Source organism: Phyllostomus discolor, chromosome 5 (genome assembly GCF_004126475.2).
Source record: "Phyllostomus discolor isolate MPI-MPIP mPhyDis1 chromosome 5, mPhyDis1.pri.v3, whole genome shotgun sequence".
Taxonomy (NCBI): Eukaryota; Metazoa; Chordata; class Mammalia; order Chiroptera; family Phyllostomidae; genus Phyllostomus; species Phyllostomus discolor.
This window is the reverse complement of record NC_040907.2, coordinates 149,686,305-149,709,025: the sequence shown is the minus strand read 5'-3', so window position 1 is coordinate 149,709,025 and position 22,721 is coordinate 149,686,305. Positions and strand designations below refer to the sequence as shown.

The 22,721-nt window shown below is 44.4% G+C and overlaps 1 protein-coding gene across 1 annotated transcript in view; it reads left to right on the top strand.

Moving 5' to 3' along the window:
- Positions 1 to 22,721, top strand: part of TLL2 (tolloid like 2) — a 128,231-nt gene that overhangs the window by 65,078 nt on the left and 40,432 nt on the right. Inside the window, exons 4-7 of the mRNA XM_028513001.2 lie at positions 9,983 to 10,138; positions 12,401 to 12,518; positions 15,184 to 15,362; positions 16,340 to 16,445. Of these exons, the coding sequence (XP_028368802.1) occupies positions 9,983 to 10,138; positions 12,401 to 12,518; positions 15,184 to 15,362; positions 16,340 to 16,445 (559 nt within the window). The remainder of the gene's footprint in view (positions 1 to 9,982; positions 10,139 to 12,400; positions 12,519 to 15,183; positions 15,363 to 16,339; positions 16,446 to 22,721) is intronic.

Sequence of the window (22,721 nt, the reverse complement as noted above, 5' to 3'; positions counted from 1 at the left end):
ACTGAGTCGCAATCTCAGGGCGGGGAGTGGGTGCAGACAGCAGAACTTTTTTCAAGCCCTCAGGTGATTCGAATGGGCATCTGGGTTTGAGAACCACTTACGCGGAACAACCTACAGTCCCCCGTTTCAGTGTGGGGCTGCCTGCTGGTCTTTCAGGACTGCCATAGCCAGCCCAGGTGCAAATTTGCCCGGCCTCTGTGGGGTGAGGACTGTGCAGGCGGCTGGACCTTCAGGGCTTCTACTTCCAGTGTGGGAGGGAGAATCCGTTGACTTATTGAAAAGTCTCAGGTCCCGGCCTGAGAAGGCCGGGTCGGGCCTGGTTCTGTTGGTGACACGGCTGCGCCTTCAGCTGGAAACAGAACGTTGACGAGTTGTGGCTGCCCTGCTCTGTCAGAGGGGACAGGGCCCACTCCCAGGGTCAGAGAATTTCAATGGCCTTTATCCCCCAGCCCAACCCACCCCCAGCGTGTTAAATCCTTTCAGCAGCCCCTGAGCTCCTTTTCAAATGCAGGACTCTTGGCCATAATAAATAATTACATCCTTCTATTTGGACTCAGATTCCAGATAGTAGTAATCCAAGAAAATCCAATAATGACAGTTGCATTAAGATCCTTCTTCCAGGCTGAGCGGAACATCTGTTTAGACATATTTTTAATCGGCAAATGCTTCCTGTGTTGAGTCCTTGGCAAATTAAATTTCTCACTGGACCGAGGGGGAAGCTGTCATTCAATAACCCATCTCTGGAAATTACACCCCGGTCTCTTTCCAGGTGCACTTAAGATTTTCCCATGCTGAGTCGGCTGCATACTGGCCCTGACAGTGCTGGGTCGCATGTAAGAATAACATTTCTCGTCTGAGAGACGTGGTATGTCTTAGTGTTAGTGCCTCCAAGAGAGAAGTATTTTTTTATTTTTGTTCATTCTCCAAAGGAGAGTTGGAGGCAGAGGAAAATTAAGAGACTTGTTGAAAACCATATGGGAAATGAATAACAAACTTCCACTTGCTACATCGCTGCCTGTGATTACTTAAGAAGTGATGATTCTCAGGATTTAAACATTAAGGGTTTCAGGACTGCCAATATTTTGAGGAGGTTTCCACCACAGAATTGTTTGGACTGTCGGGCTGTTTATTTTTAGCATAACTCATCCATTCTTGAATTAATTCATTCATAATACAAGAGGCCCGAATGCTTCCCACCGACAAGGCCGTGCACTGGGTGTGAACAGCGTGAACAAGCCAGCTGCAGTGCCTGACCCCAAGGAGCTTCCAGTCTGCCCGGGCAACTCCTGTTTGAAAAGTGGGTGTGGCTTGTAGTCTGGGGCGGGGACAGCCAACGGGAAGATTTGGGGAAGCCAAGCAGGTACTGCCAGTGGGTGCAGCTGGCTGCATGGGACGCTGCGAGGGGGGGCAGCAGTTCCGGCAGCTGGGGAAACTGTGCCCTGACTGTGGGGAGCAGGTGCCGCTCGACTCCAGTGGGGTGTAAATGACAGAAGGTGGGATCAGCGTTGCCAGATCAGTCCATTTTTAAAGAAAAACTAGACAATCTGCATTCTTGAGGTGAAACCTTTTGATTTTAAAAAGTTGGCTTCTAAAGTGAGATTTAAAAAAAATACATGGTGCAGGCCAAAAGCATCCAGGCCAAACAAAACACATCTGTGGGTTGGGTTGATCCCAAGTTGCAAGTGTATGACTTCTGATCTAGAAATTCTAGCAGTAAAACAATTATGTTCAGGTTTCAAATGTATTCCATGCCAACTTTCCGGTTCTGGCAATATGACCAGTTGAACAAGTAGCCCTTATATAAACATAGAACTGATGAAAAATATATATAGAACCTTTTCTTCACCTGAAATTAGACATACAGAGTTAAGCTCGAAGGAAGGAACGGGAGATGGCCGTGACTGGAAGAGAAGAGGGGACGCGAACCGTGGAAAGAACCTGCAGGTCGTGGCGAGACCGCGGAAGGCGTCGAAACTGAGAGAAGTGGCAGGAAACCTCGCTGTCTTCCCAGGCTCTGAGTGGGGAGAACTGTCTCCTATGAGAAACGGAACCCTAAAGCCTAAACTTAGAAATTAACATAAAATTGATCTAGGATCTGTAGCGTTCCAAGAACCCTGACACAATGAAGAACAGGGTCACTCTCATGACTGAGGGACTCCTGTGAAGAGGAATAACCTCCCCTAAAGATAGACTTTAAATAAAAACAGAAACACAAAGAGTGAATCCATGAAGGAGAATCAGCAGACAATAAATTAGAGAATTAATACCCCAAGATATAGAAATGATAGAACAATATGAAGGAGATTGAATAAGTATATGTAAAATACCTGAAGAGCCAGGGGAAGAATTTGAACTATAGTTAGGGAGAAACCAAACCAAACCAAAACAAAACAAAAGAATAGGCAGGTTTAGAAGCCATAAATAGGGCTTCTAGAAATGACAACTATATTTATTGAAACTGGAATGAGATCAGTGTTATATTATTGAACAGTTAGTTGAAAAGAGAGCTAGTGAAGTAGAAAGTCGACCTAAGGACGTGCAGGTTTTATCACTGAGATAAGAGGACAGAAAATGTGGGGACGGGGGAGGGTGAAGCAATGTGGAGGATAAAGCCAGACTGTTAATGTGTATTCAGTAGGAATTCTAGAAAATGAGAGAACTCCCACAGAGAGCCTGGGAAAGAGGACCCAATGATCAAACAGATAAGGAATTAGCATTTTACAAAATTAAAGGAAGATGTGAAATTTGAAGACTTGTACTGAGTCTCAAGTAGAAAAGTCAAACGAATCCACATACAGACAATTACAATGGTGCCAAGGAACACCCAAGGCAAAGAACAAATGAAGGAAGTCAGAACAAAAGATAAGACAGATAATGGGAGAAGGGATGCCCATTAAACAAAGGCTATCTCCCACAGGCAACAATAAAGACCAAAAGACACTGGAATACTATCTTTGAAGTGCTGAGGGAAAAATATTGTTCAACTTAGAATTCTATACATTCCCAACTAAACTTTGTTTCCAGAGTGAGGCTAAAATAAACCGAGACAAGATAAAGAGTGAGAATGAAATAAACTTAGAGAGTTTATTATCATCATGCAAGAATAGTTGAAGATGAGTTTCCATGGATATTTGGGATGCAATATGTAGCAGAGAGCAAAGGAAAGAGTGAATTTGAAGGAAGGTAGATATAAATCTGTATTGCAAACCAAAAACAATCATCAATAGTAGTGACTAATTTGTGGTCTTCAAAGCAAGTAAACAATAACATGAAAAAATTCAAGGGTCTGTTTACAAATTAAAATATTTTAACATCCTTGTATATTCAAAGTGAGAATAGAGATTCTAATTTCTTCAGGTCTATCATCCAGTTCACTAATTCTTTATACTCTATTAGGTCAAGTGTGAATGTTAAAAATTAAAGGCAATACTAAAGACTAAAAAGGAGAGAGTGGAAATGAACAATACAGAAAAACACCTTAATTCCACAAAGAGCAATGAAGGAAGAAAAAAGCAAAGACAAATAGTAAATAAAAAGAAAAAAGGAAGGGAATAAGCCCAGTATATCACTTATTAAATAAGTGTAATTCACCTCTTAAAAGAGAAATTCTCAAGTCGAACAATGAGAAAAAACTAGCAGTTTGCAATTATATCAGACACACTTAAACCCTAATTACACTTACAAGCAACAATCCTCAACAAAATTAAAACCAACAATATAAAAAAAAATTGTACAGCGTCAACAGAATTCATTCCAGGTGTGTAAGGCTTGTTTGGTGTTTGAAAGTCAACTGAAACTACCATAACAACGAGCTAAAAGAAAAATCCTGTGGGTACATCAGTTGATCCAGAAAAAGCATTTTATAAAATCGAACATCTATTTACAATAAAAATTCATCAAGTTAGGATGAGAGAAATCAAGATCTTAACTTGATAATCAGCATCTATCAAAAACACCGATAGCTTACTTCATCCTCAGTGGTGACGGACTGAGTGCTGTGAGATCAGGAATAAGGATCCCATGCTTTTATTCACCACAGTTATGGAGGACACTGCACCGAGGCAAGAACAAGAAATTAAAGGCATAAACATTGGAAAGGAAGAAATAAAACTGTTCTTATTTCAAAATGGCAAGTTTGTCTTTGCAGAAGATTAGAAGGAATCTACAACAAACCAATGAACAAATGTGAAACTCCTAGAATGAGTGAATTTAGCAAGAGGGCAGAATATAAGACCAAAACACAAAAATTGCTTATAGTTCTATACAGTAGCAAGAAACATGCAGAAACCAAAATTAAAATAGACATGAAAAGATGTTCAATGTCACTAATCATCAGAGAAATGCAAATTAAAGGCACAATGAGGTACCATCCCACACCTGTCAGAATGGCTACCATCAATATATCAACAAACAACAGGTGCTGGTGAGGATGTGGAGAAACGGGAATGCTTGTTTACTGTTGGTGGGGATGCGGACTGGTGCAGCCACTGTGGAAAGCAGTATGGAGTTTTCTCAAAAAATTAAAATTGGATCTGCCTTTCGACCCAGCTATCCTGCTTCTGGGAATATAGCTGAAGGAACCCAAAACACTAATTAAAAAGAATATAAGCACCCCTATGTTTATTGCAGTGTTATTTACAATCACCAAGATATGGAAGCAGCCCAAGTGTCCATCAGTAGATGAGTGGCTAAAACAACTATGGGACATTTACACAATGGAATACTACTCAGCTGTAAAAAGAAGAAAATTTTACTCTTTGCAACAGTATGGATGGACCTGGAGAACATGCTAAATGAAATAAGCCAGTCAGAGAAAGACAAATACCATCTGATTCTACTCATGTGGAATCTAATGAACAAACTGAACTGACAAGGAAAATGGGACACAACTCAGAGACAGAGAGCAGGAACACAGCTAGTTGGGGGGGGAGGGGCTGACCAAAAAGGACTCATGGACATGGACAACAGTGTGGTGATCGCTAGAAGGAGGGGGTATAAGGGGGCTAAATGGTAATGGAAAATATAAAATAAAGAGTAAATTTAAAAAGCATGATACCATTTATAGTACAAGAAAATGAAACAGATGTACACTGACAAAGCATGTACAATATTTATATACAGTCATGTTCCTCCTAACAGTGTTTTGGTCAACACATACGTGTAGCCTAGGTATGTGGTAGGCTGTACCATGTAGGTTTGTTTACGTGTACTCTGTCATGTTCACATGCTGATGAAATCACCTGACAAAGCTTTTCCCAGAATGCATCCCCTTCATAAAGTGATGCATGACTGCACTGAGTATCACACAATGCTGGTGAGAGAGGTTGAGAGAGACCTACGTGAGTGGAGAGACACCCATGTCCAAGAGACACCAGAGAGACACCGATTGGAAGACTCAATATATAGTAAAGATGCCAGCTCTTTCCAAATTGATCTATAGGTTTACTGTAATTCCTGTCAAAATCCCAGCATGTTTTTATTGTTGGCATAGGGAAACTTATTCTAAAATTTACATGGAAACAGCGAAGATAATCATGGAAAAGAAGTCTAAAGTAAGAGTAATCACTCTACCTGGTGTTGTATCCCTGACTCTATAACTGCAATAATTAAGACGGTGTCACATTAACAGAGGGATAAATGCATAGATCAGTGGGACAGAATGGAGAACCCATAAACAAACATAATTACTGTATGTCCCAGTAGTTCCACTCTTGGATATTTATCTCAGAGAAATAAAAACTTTTCTTCACACAAACTTTTCTGCATGAATGTTCATAACAGCTTTATTTGTAATAGCAGGAAACACCCAGAAGCCCCTCAACAGATGAGTGGTTAAACAGACTGTAGCTCATACATATCGGGAAGTACTCCTCAGCCATGAGGAGACATGACTGGTAACATGCACCAACATGGATGAGCCTCTAGGGAGCTGCACTGAGTGCGAAAAGCCAGTTCCTGAGGGTTATACATGGCAGGACTCCATTTTTGTAATAGGCTTCCAGTGGAAACCAGATTAGTGGTTGGGAGTTTAGGGGGGCAGTTGGGGAGACGGAAAAGGAGGTGGGTGTGTTTATGGCAATGTAAAGGATCCTTATTGGGATGGAACTGTTCAGTATCTAGAATGTGGTGGTTGGTACACAAACCTGTGTGTGTGATAAAACTGTATTGTACTATACACACACACACACACACACACACACACACACATAAGAATCTGTAATACTGGGGGAGCCTAAATGAGGCCAGTCAATTGTATTAATGCCCATGACTCGGTTGTGATATTGTACTACAGTTTTATAAAATGTTACTATCAGGGAACACTGAGTAAAGTGTACACAAAATATCTCTGTACTATTTCTTACAACAGCGTGTGAATCTACAATGACCTCAATGTGAATTTCAATTTACCAAACTATTTCGTATACAGTAAAAACAATGAACTTCAACATTATGACCATTGAAAAGCTTGTTTTATTGTTTGTTGTGGGAAATGTAATTAACTCAAAGAATAACACCTACTGAATGACTCGAAAAAATAATAACACAAAAAGATTGAAAAGAAATGGATGCAATAAAGCTATAGGAGGCAAACACTAATCAAAATAAAATTGGCACAGTAATATTAATAACAGCCAATATAACCTTTATTACAGGTGAACATCATTACAGATAAAGAGAGTTATTAACGATAAAGGAAAAAAATCACCTGGAACATGTAATAATCTTTAACTTGTATTACTTAATCAACATAGCCTTGAATGATACAAAGCAAAAATTAAGAATAAAGGTGAAAATGACAATTCACAATCTTTGCTCTCACGGTTGTTTAAAGCACTTTTCTTGGTAACTGATATAACAAGGAGACAAAAATATTTCTAGATAGACTATCTGAACAACATGTGTAGCACACTTCAACCATCAATCATGGAAATTGATATATTATTTCAAGGACACATGGAACATTTATAAAAACCCATCATGTACAGGGCTACAAGGAAGGCTCAAAATACTGTACCAAAGAATTGGCCCCTTGGAGCGTGGGTGAGCCATCTACAGCCAGAAGGCCAAATCCAGCCAGCCATCTGTTTTTGCCAGTAAAGCATTATTGGCACACAGCCATACCCATTCACTCACATGTTGTCTGTGGCTGCTTTCATGCTACAATGGGAGAGTTGGTATCTGCAACAGAGAATATATTAAACACAAAACGTAAAATATTTAGCCCTGACCGATGTAGCTCATTGGTTAGGCATCATCCCACAAAGTGAAAGGTGGCTGGTTTGATTCCCGGTCAGAGCACGTGTGCCTGGGTTGTGGGCCCAGTACCCCCAGTCAGGGGCACGTGCAAGAGGCAACTGCTCGAGGTTTCTCTCACACATTGATGTTTCCTTCCTTTTCTTTCTCCCTCCCTTCCCCTCTAAGAATAAATAAATAAAAATCTCTTTTAGAAAAACTTAAAATATTTGCTCTCTGGCCTTTTACAGAACAGGTTTGCTGGCCCGTGCCTGGAGAGTAGGTCTGTGGAACACAAAGCAATGCCAGACATTGGTAACACACAGAGAGACAAGTGCTTAGAAATTAAAAATCACACTTCCAAATAATCCAAGGACCCAAGAAGAAAGTCTAAACTGAACTTACAGAATATATCAATATCCGACATTAAAATGTACATGTCAAAGGATGGGATGAAGGTAAAGAAAAACTCAAGAAATTTTACGCTTATAATGTTAATGTTGGAATACAAGAAAGATTGAAAATTAATGTACCAAACAATCAATGCAAGCAGCTAGAAAAGAATGGCTGACTGATCTATTACAAGGGTCCCAAGACAATTGCATGGGAGAAGAACTAGTCTTTTCAACAAATGGCTCAAGGACAACTGGGTGTCCACATGCAAAAGAGTGAAATCGGATCCCTACCTCACACTATATACAGAAATTAACTCAGAATGGTCAAAGGCCTACATATAAGAGCTAAAGCTATAGAAGAAAACATAGATATAAATCTTTGCAAGGTGGGATTAGGCTATAATTTCTTAGATCTGAAAGAAAAAGTACAAGTAACAAAAAAATAAATCAGCTTAAAAAACTTTTGCACTTCAAAGGACACTCTCCTAAACATGAAAAGACAACCTACAAAATAGGAGAAAATATTTGTAATTCATATGTCTGATAAGGGTCTGGTCTCCATAATATATAAAGAGTATTCATACCACAACAATATAAATGAATAACCCAGTTAAGAAATGGACAAAGGATTTGAATAGACATTTCTTCAAAGATGCACAAATGACAGATAAGCACAGGAAGAGATGCCCAGCATCACTAGTCTTTAGGGAAATACAAGTCAAAACCACCCTGAGATGCCACTTCATACCCAGTAGGGTGGTTATAACCCAGAGGTAACAGTCACAAGTGTTGACGAGGATATGCAGACTTCAGAACTCTGCTGCCTAGCTGGTGGGGATGTAAAATGGTGCAGTTAGTTTGAAAAATAGTCTGGAAGTTTTTCAAAAGGTTAAACATAGAGTAACTGCATGACCGAACAATTCCACTTTTCACCATATATCCAAGGGAGCTGAAAACATGTGTTCACACAAAACTGTACACTAATGCTCCTGAGAGCCTTGTTTATGATAGCCAAAACGTGGCAACATGCCAGTTGTCCACCAGCTGAGGAACGAGCAGACAAATGTGGTGCATCCATACAATGGAATGTTATTCAGCCATAAAATGTAATGGAGCACTGGTATGTGCTACAACACGCTAAGTGAAAGAAGACAGACACAGAAGGCCGCATGCTGCATGATTCATCTTCTATGAAATACCCAGAATAGGCACATCTGTAGAGACATCAAGCAGAGTACTGGTCGCGAAGGACCGGGGTGGGGTTGGGGAGGAATGGGGGGTGACTGCTAATAGGTACAGGTTTTTTTCTGAGGTGAAGAAAATGTGGAATTCTGTAGTGGTGATGGTTACACAACTTTGCGAATAGACTGACAACTACTACATTGTACACTTTAAAAGTGACACTATTTTGGTATATCAATTATATCTCAATTTCGATGAAAAAAGGGAGAAAAACTAGAAAAGAAACATCAGAATACAAGAAATCAAAGGAGGAAGTAATAAAATTAATGAAATAAAAACAAAAGGAATTAACAAAGCCAAAAGTTGATTTTTAGGAGAAAAATATAAAAACTAAAGAAAAATGTCTCCAGTGAGAATAATGAGAGATTCTGAGCAAGTGGACTGAAAACAAAACCTCACCTTGTCTGAATGATGAATAAAAGGGATGTGGGTTCGGCTGTGGGCGTGTCGCAGGTTGAGACGGCTCTGCTCTGCTCTGCACCCGAACCCGTCTCTCTCCTGTTCCTCGGGCCGTGCCTCCGGCCACAGCCTCAGCTGGAGCCTCTGCTTCTTCCCCACATTCTTCCCCAAAGGGTCGGGAAGTGCTGAGGGCCTGGGAAGAGCTGGGAGGTTTTATGAGGCTCTGCGTTTTCTAGGGGTTTATCTTACAGAGTGTCTTTTCCCAGCATCATAGACTAGTTCACTTTGTTTGTCAAACTGGCCAAATTATTTTCAAAATTTGCACAATTGATGGAATTTGACTTGGTTTGTTTCCTCAGACACTGGGTGCCTCTTAGAAGAGCGCTCACCCCTAACTTGACTCTGTCCCAAAGGGCCAGGAGTTGTCTGGGCCCACTTAATTCTGTGGCCCACAGGCTGCCCTTGAGCCCCATGGAGGCTCCTCAATTCAAGGCCTCCAGCAAGCCAGACCCACTGTCCACATAGGCCTGGTACACTTATCACACTTACCCTTGCCCTGTCTGGAAAATTACCATCCAGGGGTTCAAAACCCTGACCGGACCAGATGCCCCTTTTAGAACATGTGTTCGGTGGATCCACAGATACTGCAATCTTAACCACAATACACCGGAGTTACTGAAGGCAAAACCAGTGGCAGTATGACTCTCTTACAGATGGCAAGGAGAATGTCATGCTTCCGCAGAACCCTGGGACCTCGAATGGCAGAGCTGAGACCTTCTCTCCCCGGGTCCGAAGAGCCACAACCTCAAGGACAGAGAGGATATGGCCTGGAGGCGTCATCCCCTACATCATTGGAGGGAACTTCACTGGTCAGTAGCCCCAGATGAGGTCTGCTTTGGGGCTTGGTGTTCTGTCTCCTAGGTTGGCATGAGCCCTCCCAGGAAGAACTCAGGAGGGACTGAGCGGATGTGTGGTCGCAGCAGCCCTACCCGCTAACGCTATCTCACGCATACGGGGCCTCGAGCACTAGGCATGGGGATGCCGCAGTCTCTGTTGGGGCTGTGTCCACAAAGGTGGTCACCTCATCCCTGAGGCTTCATGTCAGGGTGACGTAATACCCTGGTCTTAAAGTCTACAAAGGGTTTGCACAGTGGGTGTATGAGCAAAGCCCTCTAGGCAGAGGGAAGAGTGTGATCAGCTGCACAGGGTCGCTTACCTGGCCTTTGCCTGGCTGAGCCCCCTGCCCACCCCCATCCCCAGGAGTACTGTCCCCAGAGTGGGCCAGTGCACCTGGTCAGACCACCTGGGCCCAATCTGGCTGCAGCACTTATTAGCCCGACACCCTGGTGCAAGTTACTACTTAATTAACTTCTCTGAGCCTCTGTTCCCTCTTCTGTAAATGGGGTCATATTTTCCATTCTATAGGGTTGTTTTGAATATTAAGCAATTCATTTCGATAAAGCACTTAGAATAGTGCCTAGCACATAGTAACTTGTAATTATTTGCTATTGGTATTATTATCTTTAAGATATGCAAGCCGTTCAATGGCTTCCCATCACCACCACCACCAATGAAGCAGAAACTTCCTACCAGGAGCTCTAACGCCCTCCTCCAGGCAGCCCTTGCCCCCACCCCACCCCACCCCACCCCACCCACTGTTATACCCCCCTCTCCTCTCTCCTCGGTGGCTGTGCACTTGCCTCACCAAATGTCTCTCTTTTCTGAAACGTGCCACCTCACTGCCACCTGAGCACACTTGCACTTGTCCTTCTGTCTGCCCAGAGTGTTATTTCCCCAGATCTCCTCTTGGCTGGCTTATTCTGGTCATTGGACTCTCAGACCAAATGACATGTCCACAGAAAGGCCTTTGACTCTCTGGTACCCCAACCGGCTACTCCCTCCCAGCACCCTGCTTTACAGTCTTTGTAACACGTGCTATCTTACTTGTGTTCTTTCAGACCTGCTGTACTTTTATATACACTTCATCAAAGTGAACTAATTTTTTATAGAGAACTTTGAGTACACAGAAACATTTGTTATTCTGCAGTTAGTAGGGCTGCTATTTCAGTGAGTGATTCAACTATAAACAATTTGAACTGAAAGTATCAAGATGTCCAAAAAAAAAAAAAAAAGCAGGAAGCAAAGCTCCTCTTTATTCTGTGTGAATGTTTTTAGAGACACCACACCACATCTTTTAGACTGAGAGCCTCCCCAGTGGTTGGGTGGTTTGTTGAGTGGATGGTTGGTTGTTGGTTGGTTGGTTTTTTGCAACAAGATCACTGTAGAATTCAGATTCCAGCCTCAACCAACCCCAGTACTTCCCAAACTTATTTTTCTAGCTCCTCATTGTCTCTAGCAAAATCAGCATAGTATTCTTTACCTCAGATTGGCAGGTTTTGAAAAGAATACTTACTTCCTACCCATCACTCACATCCTGGAGTTTGCAACAACTTTATTCTTGCTCCCAGACAATTTACTTATTGTTTTATCTTTCAACTCATTTTTAATCAAGAAAATATGAAGATAGGGTCAGAGAGAGTATGAGTTTTTAGAGGCGTTTTAGAAAATCGTGTTCAAGGTTGCTCCAGAAAACACTGAATTCCTATGTGAAGGCAGCGTGGAGGTACATGAAATAGAAGTTTTGGAGCACTTGGGAGCACCCTCCCATGGCTATAAAATAAAGTGAGGGTGTGGAACGAGGTGCTGGTGAGCTGCTTGAGAAGCCTAAAATTTCCACATTGGCTAACCTGGGTAATTTTTTTTTAACTTTAGGAAATGGGGGGGGGGCTTTCAATAATAGTATATCATACCCTCCCCTTGGCTCTGTCTGTAACAAAAGTACTTTCCATACAAAGGAAAAGCTGGCAAGCCCAGATCATTTGGAAATCTATTTTTCCCCTCTCTTCCAATTCACAGACTCCTGCTCTCTGTGTTTTGGTAATTCGGGAAAGGTATGCTGTGTTCTTAGCAAGGTCAATCCTTACTCCTAGTACATTTCTACTCTTAAGTCACCTGAACAAGTTTCTCTTTGGTTTGTTGTTTTCACCGTCGGCACCAGCTCCGTTGTAAGCGAGCGTGCCTGGAAGCACGGGCCCATGAGCGAATGATGAGCACTTGCCTTGTCCTTTCAGGAAGCCAGAGGGCCATTTTTAAGCAGGCCATGAGACACTGGGAGAAGCACACCTGTGTGACCTTCATAGAGAGGACGGATGAAGAAAGCTTTATTGTGTTCAGCTACAGAACCTGTGGGTGAGTAAGCAAAAGCTAGGCTGCCTCCGTGGAATCAGATGCAGACAAAGCTAATGGCTCGAGTCTTGAATTTTCTCCATAAAACCAAGTATTTCCAATACACAGGAGCCCAGGGTTTGTCAGAAACTCCCCTTGCCCTCGCTGACCTCATGGTCCAGTGATAAAGGAGGTGAGGCAAGAGGGAGACGAGGAGCCTGGTGCCCGGTCCTGGGGGCAGTGGAAGGGTTGGGGTGGTTCCTGCGGAGATGTGGTTCTCAACCACTTTGGCATCAGGGGCCCGGCTGAGAATCTGACAGGCTCCCTTATATGCAAAATTCTGCATGTAATTGTTAAGATTTCCTCAGAAAAACAGAACCAATAATGAGATAACTGATTATGCCTAAACTTATCTGTTATGCCACTAAATGTAAGTGTTTTCCAGACAGAGTAAACATACTCTGTGACTGACAGAAGTTTCCCATATTGGCTCAAAAACCCACACCTAACCGCATGCTGTATAAACAAGATAACTCCAGAAGAAAATGATGCAGAAAGGAGTATTAGTAAGAGAAAAGAAGGCAGGCAGGCAAACGCTCACAAAAAGAAAGCTGGGATCACAATTTTTGTTATAGACAAAGCATTTTTTGTTTTGTTTATAAAGTGTTAAAAAAAAGGTGAGGCACTTTATAATGAGAAAGGGCACAAGCTCCGGTGAGAATATAACTGTCATAAATCTTTATGCACCAAATAGCAGAGCATTAAGAGTCATAAAATAAGCCCCAGGGAGCTCGAGGGGGAAATTGACAGAAACACCAGCAACAGGAGGCTTTATTTCATTTCTGTCAACGCACGTAGATCAGTGTCAAATTGACCAAAAACACAAGCAGAGATTTGTAGAGAATTAGGAAAATGTAATTAACAGAGTTGATCCTGTGGGTCTATCAGGTTCTGTAACCTGATGGCACAGCTTTTTTTAAGTGACTATTGAACCTTCATTGACATCGCCCATCTATTTAGCACTAAGGACACCTTAGTGAATTCTGAAAGGCAGACATCACATTAAAATATTCTCTAATCACAAAGCAATGAAACTGGACAAAGTAATATAATAAAAATAAAATAAAATAAATACCCCTGCATTACCTGGTAAGTTAAAAGTTCCCCCCTCTCTTTAAACGACTCTTAGATCATAAAGAAATCAGAATTAAAATTACAAGATGTCCAGATAATGAAAGCCTGCAGTTCAGCATTAAAGAGATATGGCTAAAGCTATGTCCAGAGGGAAACCCACAGCCTCCAGTATCCACAGCACTCATTAAGAATGATGATGAAATATTCCAAGAAGTTAGCAAAATAAATAAGTACATAAAACCTACTATACCACAACAAAATGAACCTAACGAGAGCACAAAGAAGAGACAAGGTGTAACACGTTATAGGACTAATAAATTAAAGAGTGAATTTTTGAATAAAATAAAAAAAACCTAGAGTTAAACTACTTCTTAGTCTCAGCCAAAAACAAAGGGACAGTGCAGGAATATTCAAAACCAGAAATGAAAAAGAAGGATTCAGAAGAGTCCTAAAAGAATACTCTGCAAAACTCTAGAGCAGGAACTATGGAGATCTGGATGATGTGAATGACTTCAAGATAACTATAAAGTGCTGGCACAGATCAGTAACTTTGAAAAAAATTGAAAAATTGAGGGAAAACACTCTCTCCCTCAAAGCACCACATCTAGAATTTCCCAGATGAATTCTTTGAAACCTTCCAAAACTAGATTATTCTGGTACCATGTAAGCTCTTTAGTGCATAGGAAAAGGACACGCTTCCAAAGTGCGTTTCAGGAAATATCACAGCATTGCTACCCCAAAATGACAAAGATGGCACCGAGAGAGAGAACATTATAGACGCATCCAACGTGCATGGTGATGCCAAATCCTAACCGACATGGCAGCACAGAGTGTTCGGCGGTGTGAGAAGAGAAGAGGGGGCAGCCAGGAAGGTGTAGCTAAGGAATGCAAGACTGGCTCCACACCAGGAAATGTATTTTCAGGATTCACCATAGTGATAGGTCAAAGGAAAGAAGCCACATTCCTATCTCGGTAGATGCTTGGGGGAGGCATCTGCTCAATTTAACATGCTTTTTTTTAAAGTAGCCAAAGTAGGACAAGAATAGATGTCAAGGATAGATAGATCCTTAACTTCATACACATATATAATCTGCATGGTGGGATTATGGCCTTTTAACTTTTTGTTTTACACCTTTCTATGTTAGGAATAACAAATAAGTAATAGTGACCAGAAGGAGCGCCATCCCTAAGGCTTCTCTGATAATAACACCGAGACGCATCTTGACAGAAATTCAGCCACCTCCTTCCCCATCTCCTCTCCTTGTCATCAGCGATGATTGGGCAAAGACTCAGGGTGGAAGGGTGGGGAAGGGTATGTGCTTTATTCCAGGAAGAAAGGCCATATCTTTCTTCGGATTCTCCAGTGGATCTTGACCACTGGAAAGGTCAAGAACCTTAGGAGGTTGCTTCTGTATTGGGAGGAAAGTTGGGCAGGGAGAGAGCACGAGGCTCTAAAATTGCATTTCTTTTAGACGCGCACATACACACATGTTTGCGCATGTGCGACTGTTGCTGTTCCCATACCTGCTGACCCGGGCATTTCTGCATTGTCCAGCTGTTGCTCCTATGTTGGGCGCCGAGGAGGAGGCCCACAGGCCATATCCATTGGGAAAAACTGTGACAAGTTCGGCATTGTGGCTCATGAGCTGGGCCACGTGGTTGGGTTCTGGCATGAACACACCCGGCCAGACAGAGATCAGCATGTCACCATCATCAGAGAAAACATCCAGCCAGGTGAGGAGCCTGCGTGGGGTCTAGAAGTTAAAGGCCAGGAAGGTGGCGTCCACAGTGGGGGTTGGGGGAGTGGGCAGGGAGAGGTAAGGGTGGGGTCAGGCAGGAGGGAGGGAGAGGGGTGCCAGGAGCTGACAGATGCTCATTTGTAAGTATTGAGGCAGTGACTGCCACACAGGTGCTTGTCACCGGCCTGTCCCTGTGCGTCTACCATGGCTTGTAGGTTAGAACAGAAGCAATGTGACTTTCCGTGTTGTAGAGCACATTGAAATCCAACTCTGTTTCCTGAAAGGAACAGGATCGACCAGCACACTGCTGCAGCGTCAAAGCCCATGAGCCAGAAACAGAGCTCTCTTGGTTGCTTTCCTGAAAGTCAGTTTTGCTGGCTTAGGCAACACATCTTTCTGAAACTGGAGTACAATTAGGACACAAATACAAATAAAAAACAATGTTTCTGCCTAGAAACGTTCTGCCCCAAGGCAGATAAATTGTCCAGCTTCGAAAAAATACTTTCTCATATTAAATGATTTTATATAGTAATTCATACTGACTATGAAAGTATCTGGTGGAATAGTGTGGTTGTCTTGAAAGTGCTTTTAGGAGTCTGAATTGTGAGCTATTTGGGGTTGAACTTACTTGCGACTTGTTTTCTTTTCTTTCTTTAATAGCAAGAGAGAGTTTTATTGTTTGTTTGTTTTTTCATTTTTTTCCAATCAAATTGATAACTAACCTGTCTGCAGACTTGGTTTAAGAGTTTGGAGTGGCATTTGGGGTGGGGTGTGGGGGTTGGGAGAACATAGGGCTTACTGTAAGTTTCAAATTTCCGATCTTGAAAACAGCGACCAGAACCGCGCCGACCCGGTTCTGTGACTGGGGGAGCTAACCGGAAGTTGCTGTGGGTCCTCCTCCTCCTCCCCACTCCACCCCGTTTCAGGTGCCTGTGTTGTTTTCGAAGGCCTTAACGGAGTGTTGTGTCACAGGTCAGGAGTATAATTTCCTAAAAATGGAAGCTGGGGAAGTGAGCTCTCTGGGAGAGACGTACGACTTTGACAGCATCATGCACTACGCCCGGAACACCTTCTCAAGGTCAGAATCCACGCTTATGCCTGGTCTGTGGTTTTCTGTGCCTGCTGCAGGCTTGGGCCGGATTGGCGGGAGGTCTGTGGAGAGTGGGTCTCCGCATACTCCTAGCACAGTCGGTGTGCCTGTCCTTGAAATACAGTGGCCTCTGGGCTGCAGTGAAATATAATCTAATCAGGTTCCCGCTAATAAGATTGAATCCCATTGTGAAGCTGGTGTTCCATCATGCCTTAGCGTCACAAGCAGCAAACTGGAAAAGGGACATTATCAAGAGAGTGGCTGCGATAATAACTTAGAGGCTATGTGTCAAATTTCCAGGGGGTGGGGGATCTTCGAAAGCACTTCCTTGAAGTGGGCATGGTGGCATTTACCAGTTCTCCTAGAGGAGGTTTGGTTTATTGGGAGCTAGGTCATATGGGAGCTGGGAGGGCGCTATATCACCGGTTCATTTCAGAGGTGAGGAAATTGAGGCTCCAGCCAGCTGGAGGGCACACAGGTAGCTGGGGCCACAGTGAGAACAAAGATCCAGGTCTCCTGCCTGCTGCTCACACACAGTGATAGCGGGGCCCGCAAGGATGACCGGACCGATTACTTAGGCTGGCATCGGCAGGATCTGTTTTGCAGAGTTAGTGTTGTGCTGGACCAGGTATTAGCTATTTTCAGTACTGCCCTTACTTCTAGACCACACAAACATTTTGTATAAAGAACTTTTCCTCTGCTAGTGTCAGTTTTGGAGGGCTTCCCAACCTTGAGTTAAAGGAGACACTGTGCATATATTTTTTTTCCTCCTGGTACTTTTTCAGTCTTCTCTTAAAACTAGGTTGTTTGCTACTTATTTATTTATTTAATCATTAAAAGAAGATTCGAGGTGATTCACAATGTATACATAGGACAAAAAGAAAAAAATAGGTGAGGAAATTCGAGGAGGGGGGAGGGAAAAAATAAGGGTACACAGCTCTGTTGAAATTTGGAATCAATTTGATACTCAGAATATATGCCAGCGAAGTCATGGCAGTGAATGCTGCCCTGGGCTTCCTAGCAGTCACAGCAAAGAGGGAAACAATTCACTTCAGGAGTCACCATGTCCGTAGAGATCAAAGGACATCATTCATGCAGGAGACACACAGTTCTTGGGGGGGAAAGGGAAGCTGTTTATTTACCCCAGGGCTGCAGGGCTCTTGGATAAGGCTACTGAAACCATTCTGTCGATGGCATCATAGATGTGTGGGAGACGTCCTCCAAACTTCGGTGGCCCCAGTTTTCAGGGGGCACTCACTGTTCTTCCGTCCACACAGCTACTTTAGTATGATCTCCATCCTGCACCCAGGTGGAAGCTCCAATGGACAGAGTTTGGTCTAACTCAGTATCTTCGAACAAGTGGCATAGGAGTGAGCTACCCCGTTCTTTTTACTCTTGTCTGGGCTCTTTATCAGGAGATACAACGGGCAACGTGGGGTAACGAAGAGACTGCCAGACTGAGAGTCGGAAGATGGGGTTCTAGACTTGGTTCTCCCAGGGACCTTGGTGTTGAGGGAGGTGTAGACAGTGACTAGGGGCAGCTGTGTGCGGGTCAGATCTCTACCTCCCTGGGCCTCAGTTTCCTCCTGAGAGGGTTGGACTACATGTTCTCTGAGCTGCTTCCAGCTCAGAAATTTCATGTTATGATTTCTTAATCTGGACAGATGGGCGAAGGACTGACAGATACGATCGCATTTGTTGCCATATGGAAATCTGAGGGTTCCTTGTGCAGGTGGGGAAACTGAGAGTTTGGGGACCTGCTCTGGGGGCAGGGAGAGTCTCAGGAAGCCAGTGGGCTGGGCAGGATGAGAGACCGCCTGCAGAGGTCAGAGTTGGGGTGGGGCGGCATGAGTGTGGGGAAATAACGCAGAGAACATTGGGGTCAGGCCCCATCAGCGCCAGGAGCTACAGGCTGCTGAGTGGAGAGAGCATCGGTTTCACGAGGGAACCAGTGTCAAGTTAGTCCACGTGAGAAGCTGGTACCTTGGGTGTTGTTTCTGTAGCTGTCATAACTCTTTATTGCTTTATAATTTATCTACTAATTATTATTATAAATTTATCTATTAATACTTCTCTGTTGCATTTCCCTCTCCCTCACTAGCCTGAGATCCTTGAGGACAAAGACTATCTCATTCTCTTCTAACCCCCGGCACTCAACAGGGTGCCTGGCACAGAGTAGGTGTTCAATAAATATTTTTTATTTTAATATTTTAATCCTTGCCTGAGGATGCATTTATTAATATTAGAGGAAGGAAGAGAGAGAGAGAGACAGAAAGGGAGAGAGAGAGAGAAACATTGATATGAGAGAAGCATCAATCGGTTGCCTTCCGTACGTACCCCGATGGGGATCGAACCTGCAGCCGAGGTATGTGCCCTGACCGGGGATCTAACCTGTGGCTTTTTAGTGCATGGGACGACGCTCCATCCAACTGAGCCACACTGGCCAGGGCAGTGTTCAATACATATTTTTTAATGAATAAATTAATAAGTGAGTCCAAGGAGGTAGGGAGACCTGCAGTGCTGGGGACGAGGGGAGGGAAGGGATTTCCATTACCCTCACTGCAGCTCTTCCTACGTACTCACAGATGCAGTGCTCACTGCATTAAGGAGAAGCTACAAGTATCTACTGTGTAGGGTATTTTGGATAAATTACTTCCAGTGGGTTATAGGAACTACACTTCCTTCTCAGTCTCTGCTGAGTGCTGGTTACTGTGCAAAGCTCTGAAGCCAGAGGCCAAGGCAAGAATGCAGACAGAGTATCTCTTGGCTCCAGCATTTCTTTTCTGTCTTTCTTTTCAAAACTCTTCCTCTTTTCCCCCCTGTGATCTCTAGCTCATAATGCCAGCCCGTTTGCCCTCTGGAGATATACACTATTACCACTGTTGTCTATGTGAAAACGTTTTGTCTGCACAGATCAGTGGAGCCCATGGACTAAACCCATGAAAAACAGTTCCTCTCCCCAAGTGCCGGGGGCCCCTCGGAGGGAGACTGGCAGGGAGGCAGCGCAGGGTGGACGGGCGGGTGCGCAGGAGCAGAGCCGCTTCCCTGCAGGCACTGGAGGGAAGAAGACTTCCCTTCTGCTACCCTGCTGTTGTCTACGGCTGCCGCACAATCTACGCCCCCTGCCCCCGCAGCTTAGCGCCTTCCAACAACTTATTTTTTAAGATATCATGGGTCATTCTGGCTTGTTCTTCTCTGGTCGCCCCTGGTCACTCCCGCAGCAAGGCATTTGACAGCGTGATTAGGTTGGGTGATGGCCAGTGCCATGTCTGGTCATTGTGTTGCCTGCCCACCAGCGGCCCTTGGTTCTCCTCTGTGTGGCCTCTCATCCTCTGGCCAGTGGGCTAGACTGGGCTTCCCCCTCCATGGGAACTTGGAGTTCCAGCAGAGGACAGGCTGGCAGGCTGTGAGACTCTTTAGACCCAGGCTCTGAACTTGCATGGCATGGCTTCTGTCACATTTTATTGGCTGGAACAAATCACAAAACCAGCCCAGATTCAAGTTATGGAGAAGCAGATTCTACCTCTTGGTGTCAGGGGTGGCAACTTCACATGGCAAAGGGATGTGGATATGAGGAGGTGTGATTCGTTATTTTAACAATCTACCACGACTACCTGCTCTACCTCAGCCCCAGAGTTCAGGATGGTTTTGGCAAATCTGTTTCATAGCGAGTAGATGCCCGCCTTGTCCCATCTGTAACTGTCTTGCGTGGATTTTCAGAAAACTGCTCTGTTCAGTGGGATGTTTTTCAGTGGCCTCCTGACTGGTAGGCTTTCCTGGCCCACTCCTTAGCTCCGTGTCATTACGTCTGCTCCCACGTCCCCTGCAGCTGGCCTGCACATGGTCTTTGATTCTGTGGAAGAACAGAAAACAGCCCATAGGACATTTACTCATCTGGAGGCAAATGCTATTCCCGCTGATGGGAAACCCAATCTTCGTGTGTCTTTACGGCTGAGCCGTCTCTTTCCAACTTTATTCCCTCGAGTTTATTGCAGCTCTTCCCCCGCCCCTTGGTTGGACCGGGGCTGAGGGCAGTGGTGTCTTTGAAGGATTCACTGGGCAAGGGTCCAGGGGATGAGGAGACGGTTCTCTGGTACAGTGTCGTCTTTGTTTGGAGAACTCGGAGCTGACAGTTTTATTCCCTAAGGCATCTGCCAAACCCTTTCTTGGTTTAGCAGAATGTCAATTCCAAGTTGTCCCACATAAAAACAGGGACATTACTACAGTGGTTTACACAGGGGACGTCCCTGGTAGTAAACATCGTCCAGAGCCCTCCGCCTTGCTGGCGGCTCAGGCTGTGCTGGGCTGGGGGGGCAGGGAGCCCAGCCCCAGAGAGCTGTGGAGTGTGATCCCATGCTGTTCCTGCCGCTTTGAAGTCACCAGTGTTCCTAACTCTCTCATCTCTCTAATCCTCGTTCAGGCCTGCTCTTTCTTGGGCAGTGGGAAACACTGGTTGGAAGGTGCCAGAAGGCAGGCCCCAGGCTGGCCTGGGGTCCAGGGCTGGCTCTCCATTACTAGTTCTGTATGCATGGTGAGTCATGTAAGCTCCAAGGGCTTGCTTTTCTCACCTGCAGTGAGGAACCCTACTAATAATGGCACTTGATCCCTGGAGTGTTACGAGGATGAGATGAGGTGGCGCCTGTCAGGTGTCCAGCCAGGACCTGGCACATAGGAAGGTGGCCAACATGGTGTGGTCATCGGCAGGGTCAGCTAGTCTAGACTGCTAAGAGCTTGTGGAGAGCCTTGCATTTGGTGCAGCTAAATGCCTTTCTTCAGCAGAATCAAGAAAATAAGTGCAGATGAACACATTTTCTGTTAGGGCAGAAGCATCCATTTTTTGATTAGTAGGTGACTGAATTTGGAATTGTATGCAGAGTTGTTCCTTGTGATTTAAAACTTGGCGAGATCAGGGAGGGAGATCAAGGATTCCGATAAAGTTTCTCTAGAGGACTCTGGACCCAGAGATGAGGCGGTGGGAGTTGGAGACCTCAGGGCAGGTGGCTGATTAAGTGTCGGGGATAGCGGTACTTCAAAGGGTATCAGCAGACCTAGGCTCCTGTGTGCTGATGTTGGGAAGAAAGTGAGCCTGAAGTCTAATTTAGAAAAAATGTGCATAGAAAAACAGAAAAGAAGAAATAGGGATAATATATATTTTCCAAGGTAGTGCAGAATTTAGGGAAATGGAAATGTTTGAAAGAGAGAAAAGAGAGAGGGCAGCTAATAACTAGGTAATGAGTATTTTTGCATTTCCTTTTGGGTGTAAATAACCATTTTGTGAAATCTTTTGAAGACTGTCCTATCTTGGCTATGTAATGTCGTTCTAGAAGCGTTTCTTGAGGCCTGGTACACTCCAGCCCATGAGGACACAGAGGTGAAGGACCCAGTCTTTCTGCTGGAGGACCTTAGTATTTAGCAGAGAAAACAGTGACTGTCACCCCTCAAAAAAAGACAACACAGTATGATAAGAAGAGACCAGACAAGGAAGGCCCAGAGGAGGGCATGGTTAACTCAGGATAGAAAGGGCTCGGAAGACTTTTACGAGGGAAGGCCATCTGATAGGGTTTGGGGACAAGAAGGTGGGTGGTGGACAGCTTTAGCAGAAGACAGCGTGTGGAGGGCCATGTTGGGGGTTAGCAGGAGTTCGGTGTTGCTTAAGATCACGAGCGAGGTGGAGGTGTCAGGAGATGTGGCTGGAGAAGAAGGCCGAAGCAGCGAGCCAAGGGCCTGGAGATCCAGGTGGTGACCAGCAGTCAGTGAAGGGTTCTAAGCAGGGAGGGCACACTCCTGCCCTGGCATTTCGAGACAATCATATTGCAGCAGTGTGGGGGATAGATTAGAGGTGGCTGAGTCTATGGGGAGGGAGGCGCGGTAAGAAGCTACTGGGAAGGGTTCAGGAAAGGGGTGCTGATTGCCCCAGCTAGGGCAGTGGTCTAGAACGAGAGGGAAGGTGCGGATTCAAGGCCTGCCTAGAAGGTGCTATGGACAGGACCTGGTTCCTGATTTTGACAAGGGAGTGTGACAGAATGGGCTTCAGTCTCAGGAGACAAGGCTCATGGAAGAAGAACGGGATACATTTGGTTTTGAATGCGTTGGACGTAACAGGCCCATAGGATAGCCCAGTGGAAGGGTCACCGGGCCCTTGCAGATGCCTGTGGGGCTGTGAGCCTGTAGGTGGTGGTTTAAGCCCAGAGGAGCAGATGGGGCAAGAGCAAGGAGAGAAGAGAGCGAGGGAAGAAACCTGAGATACAGAACTCCCAGGGGAAG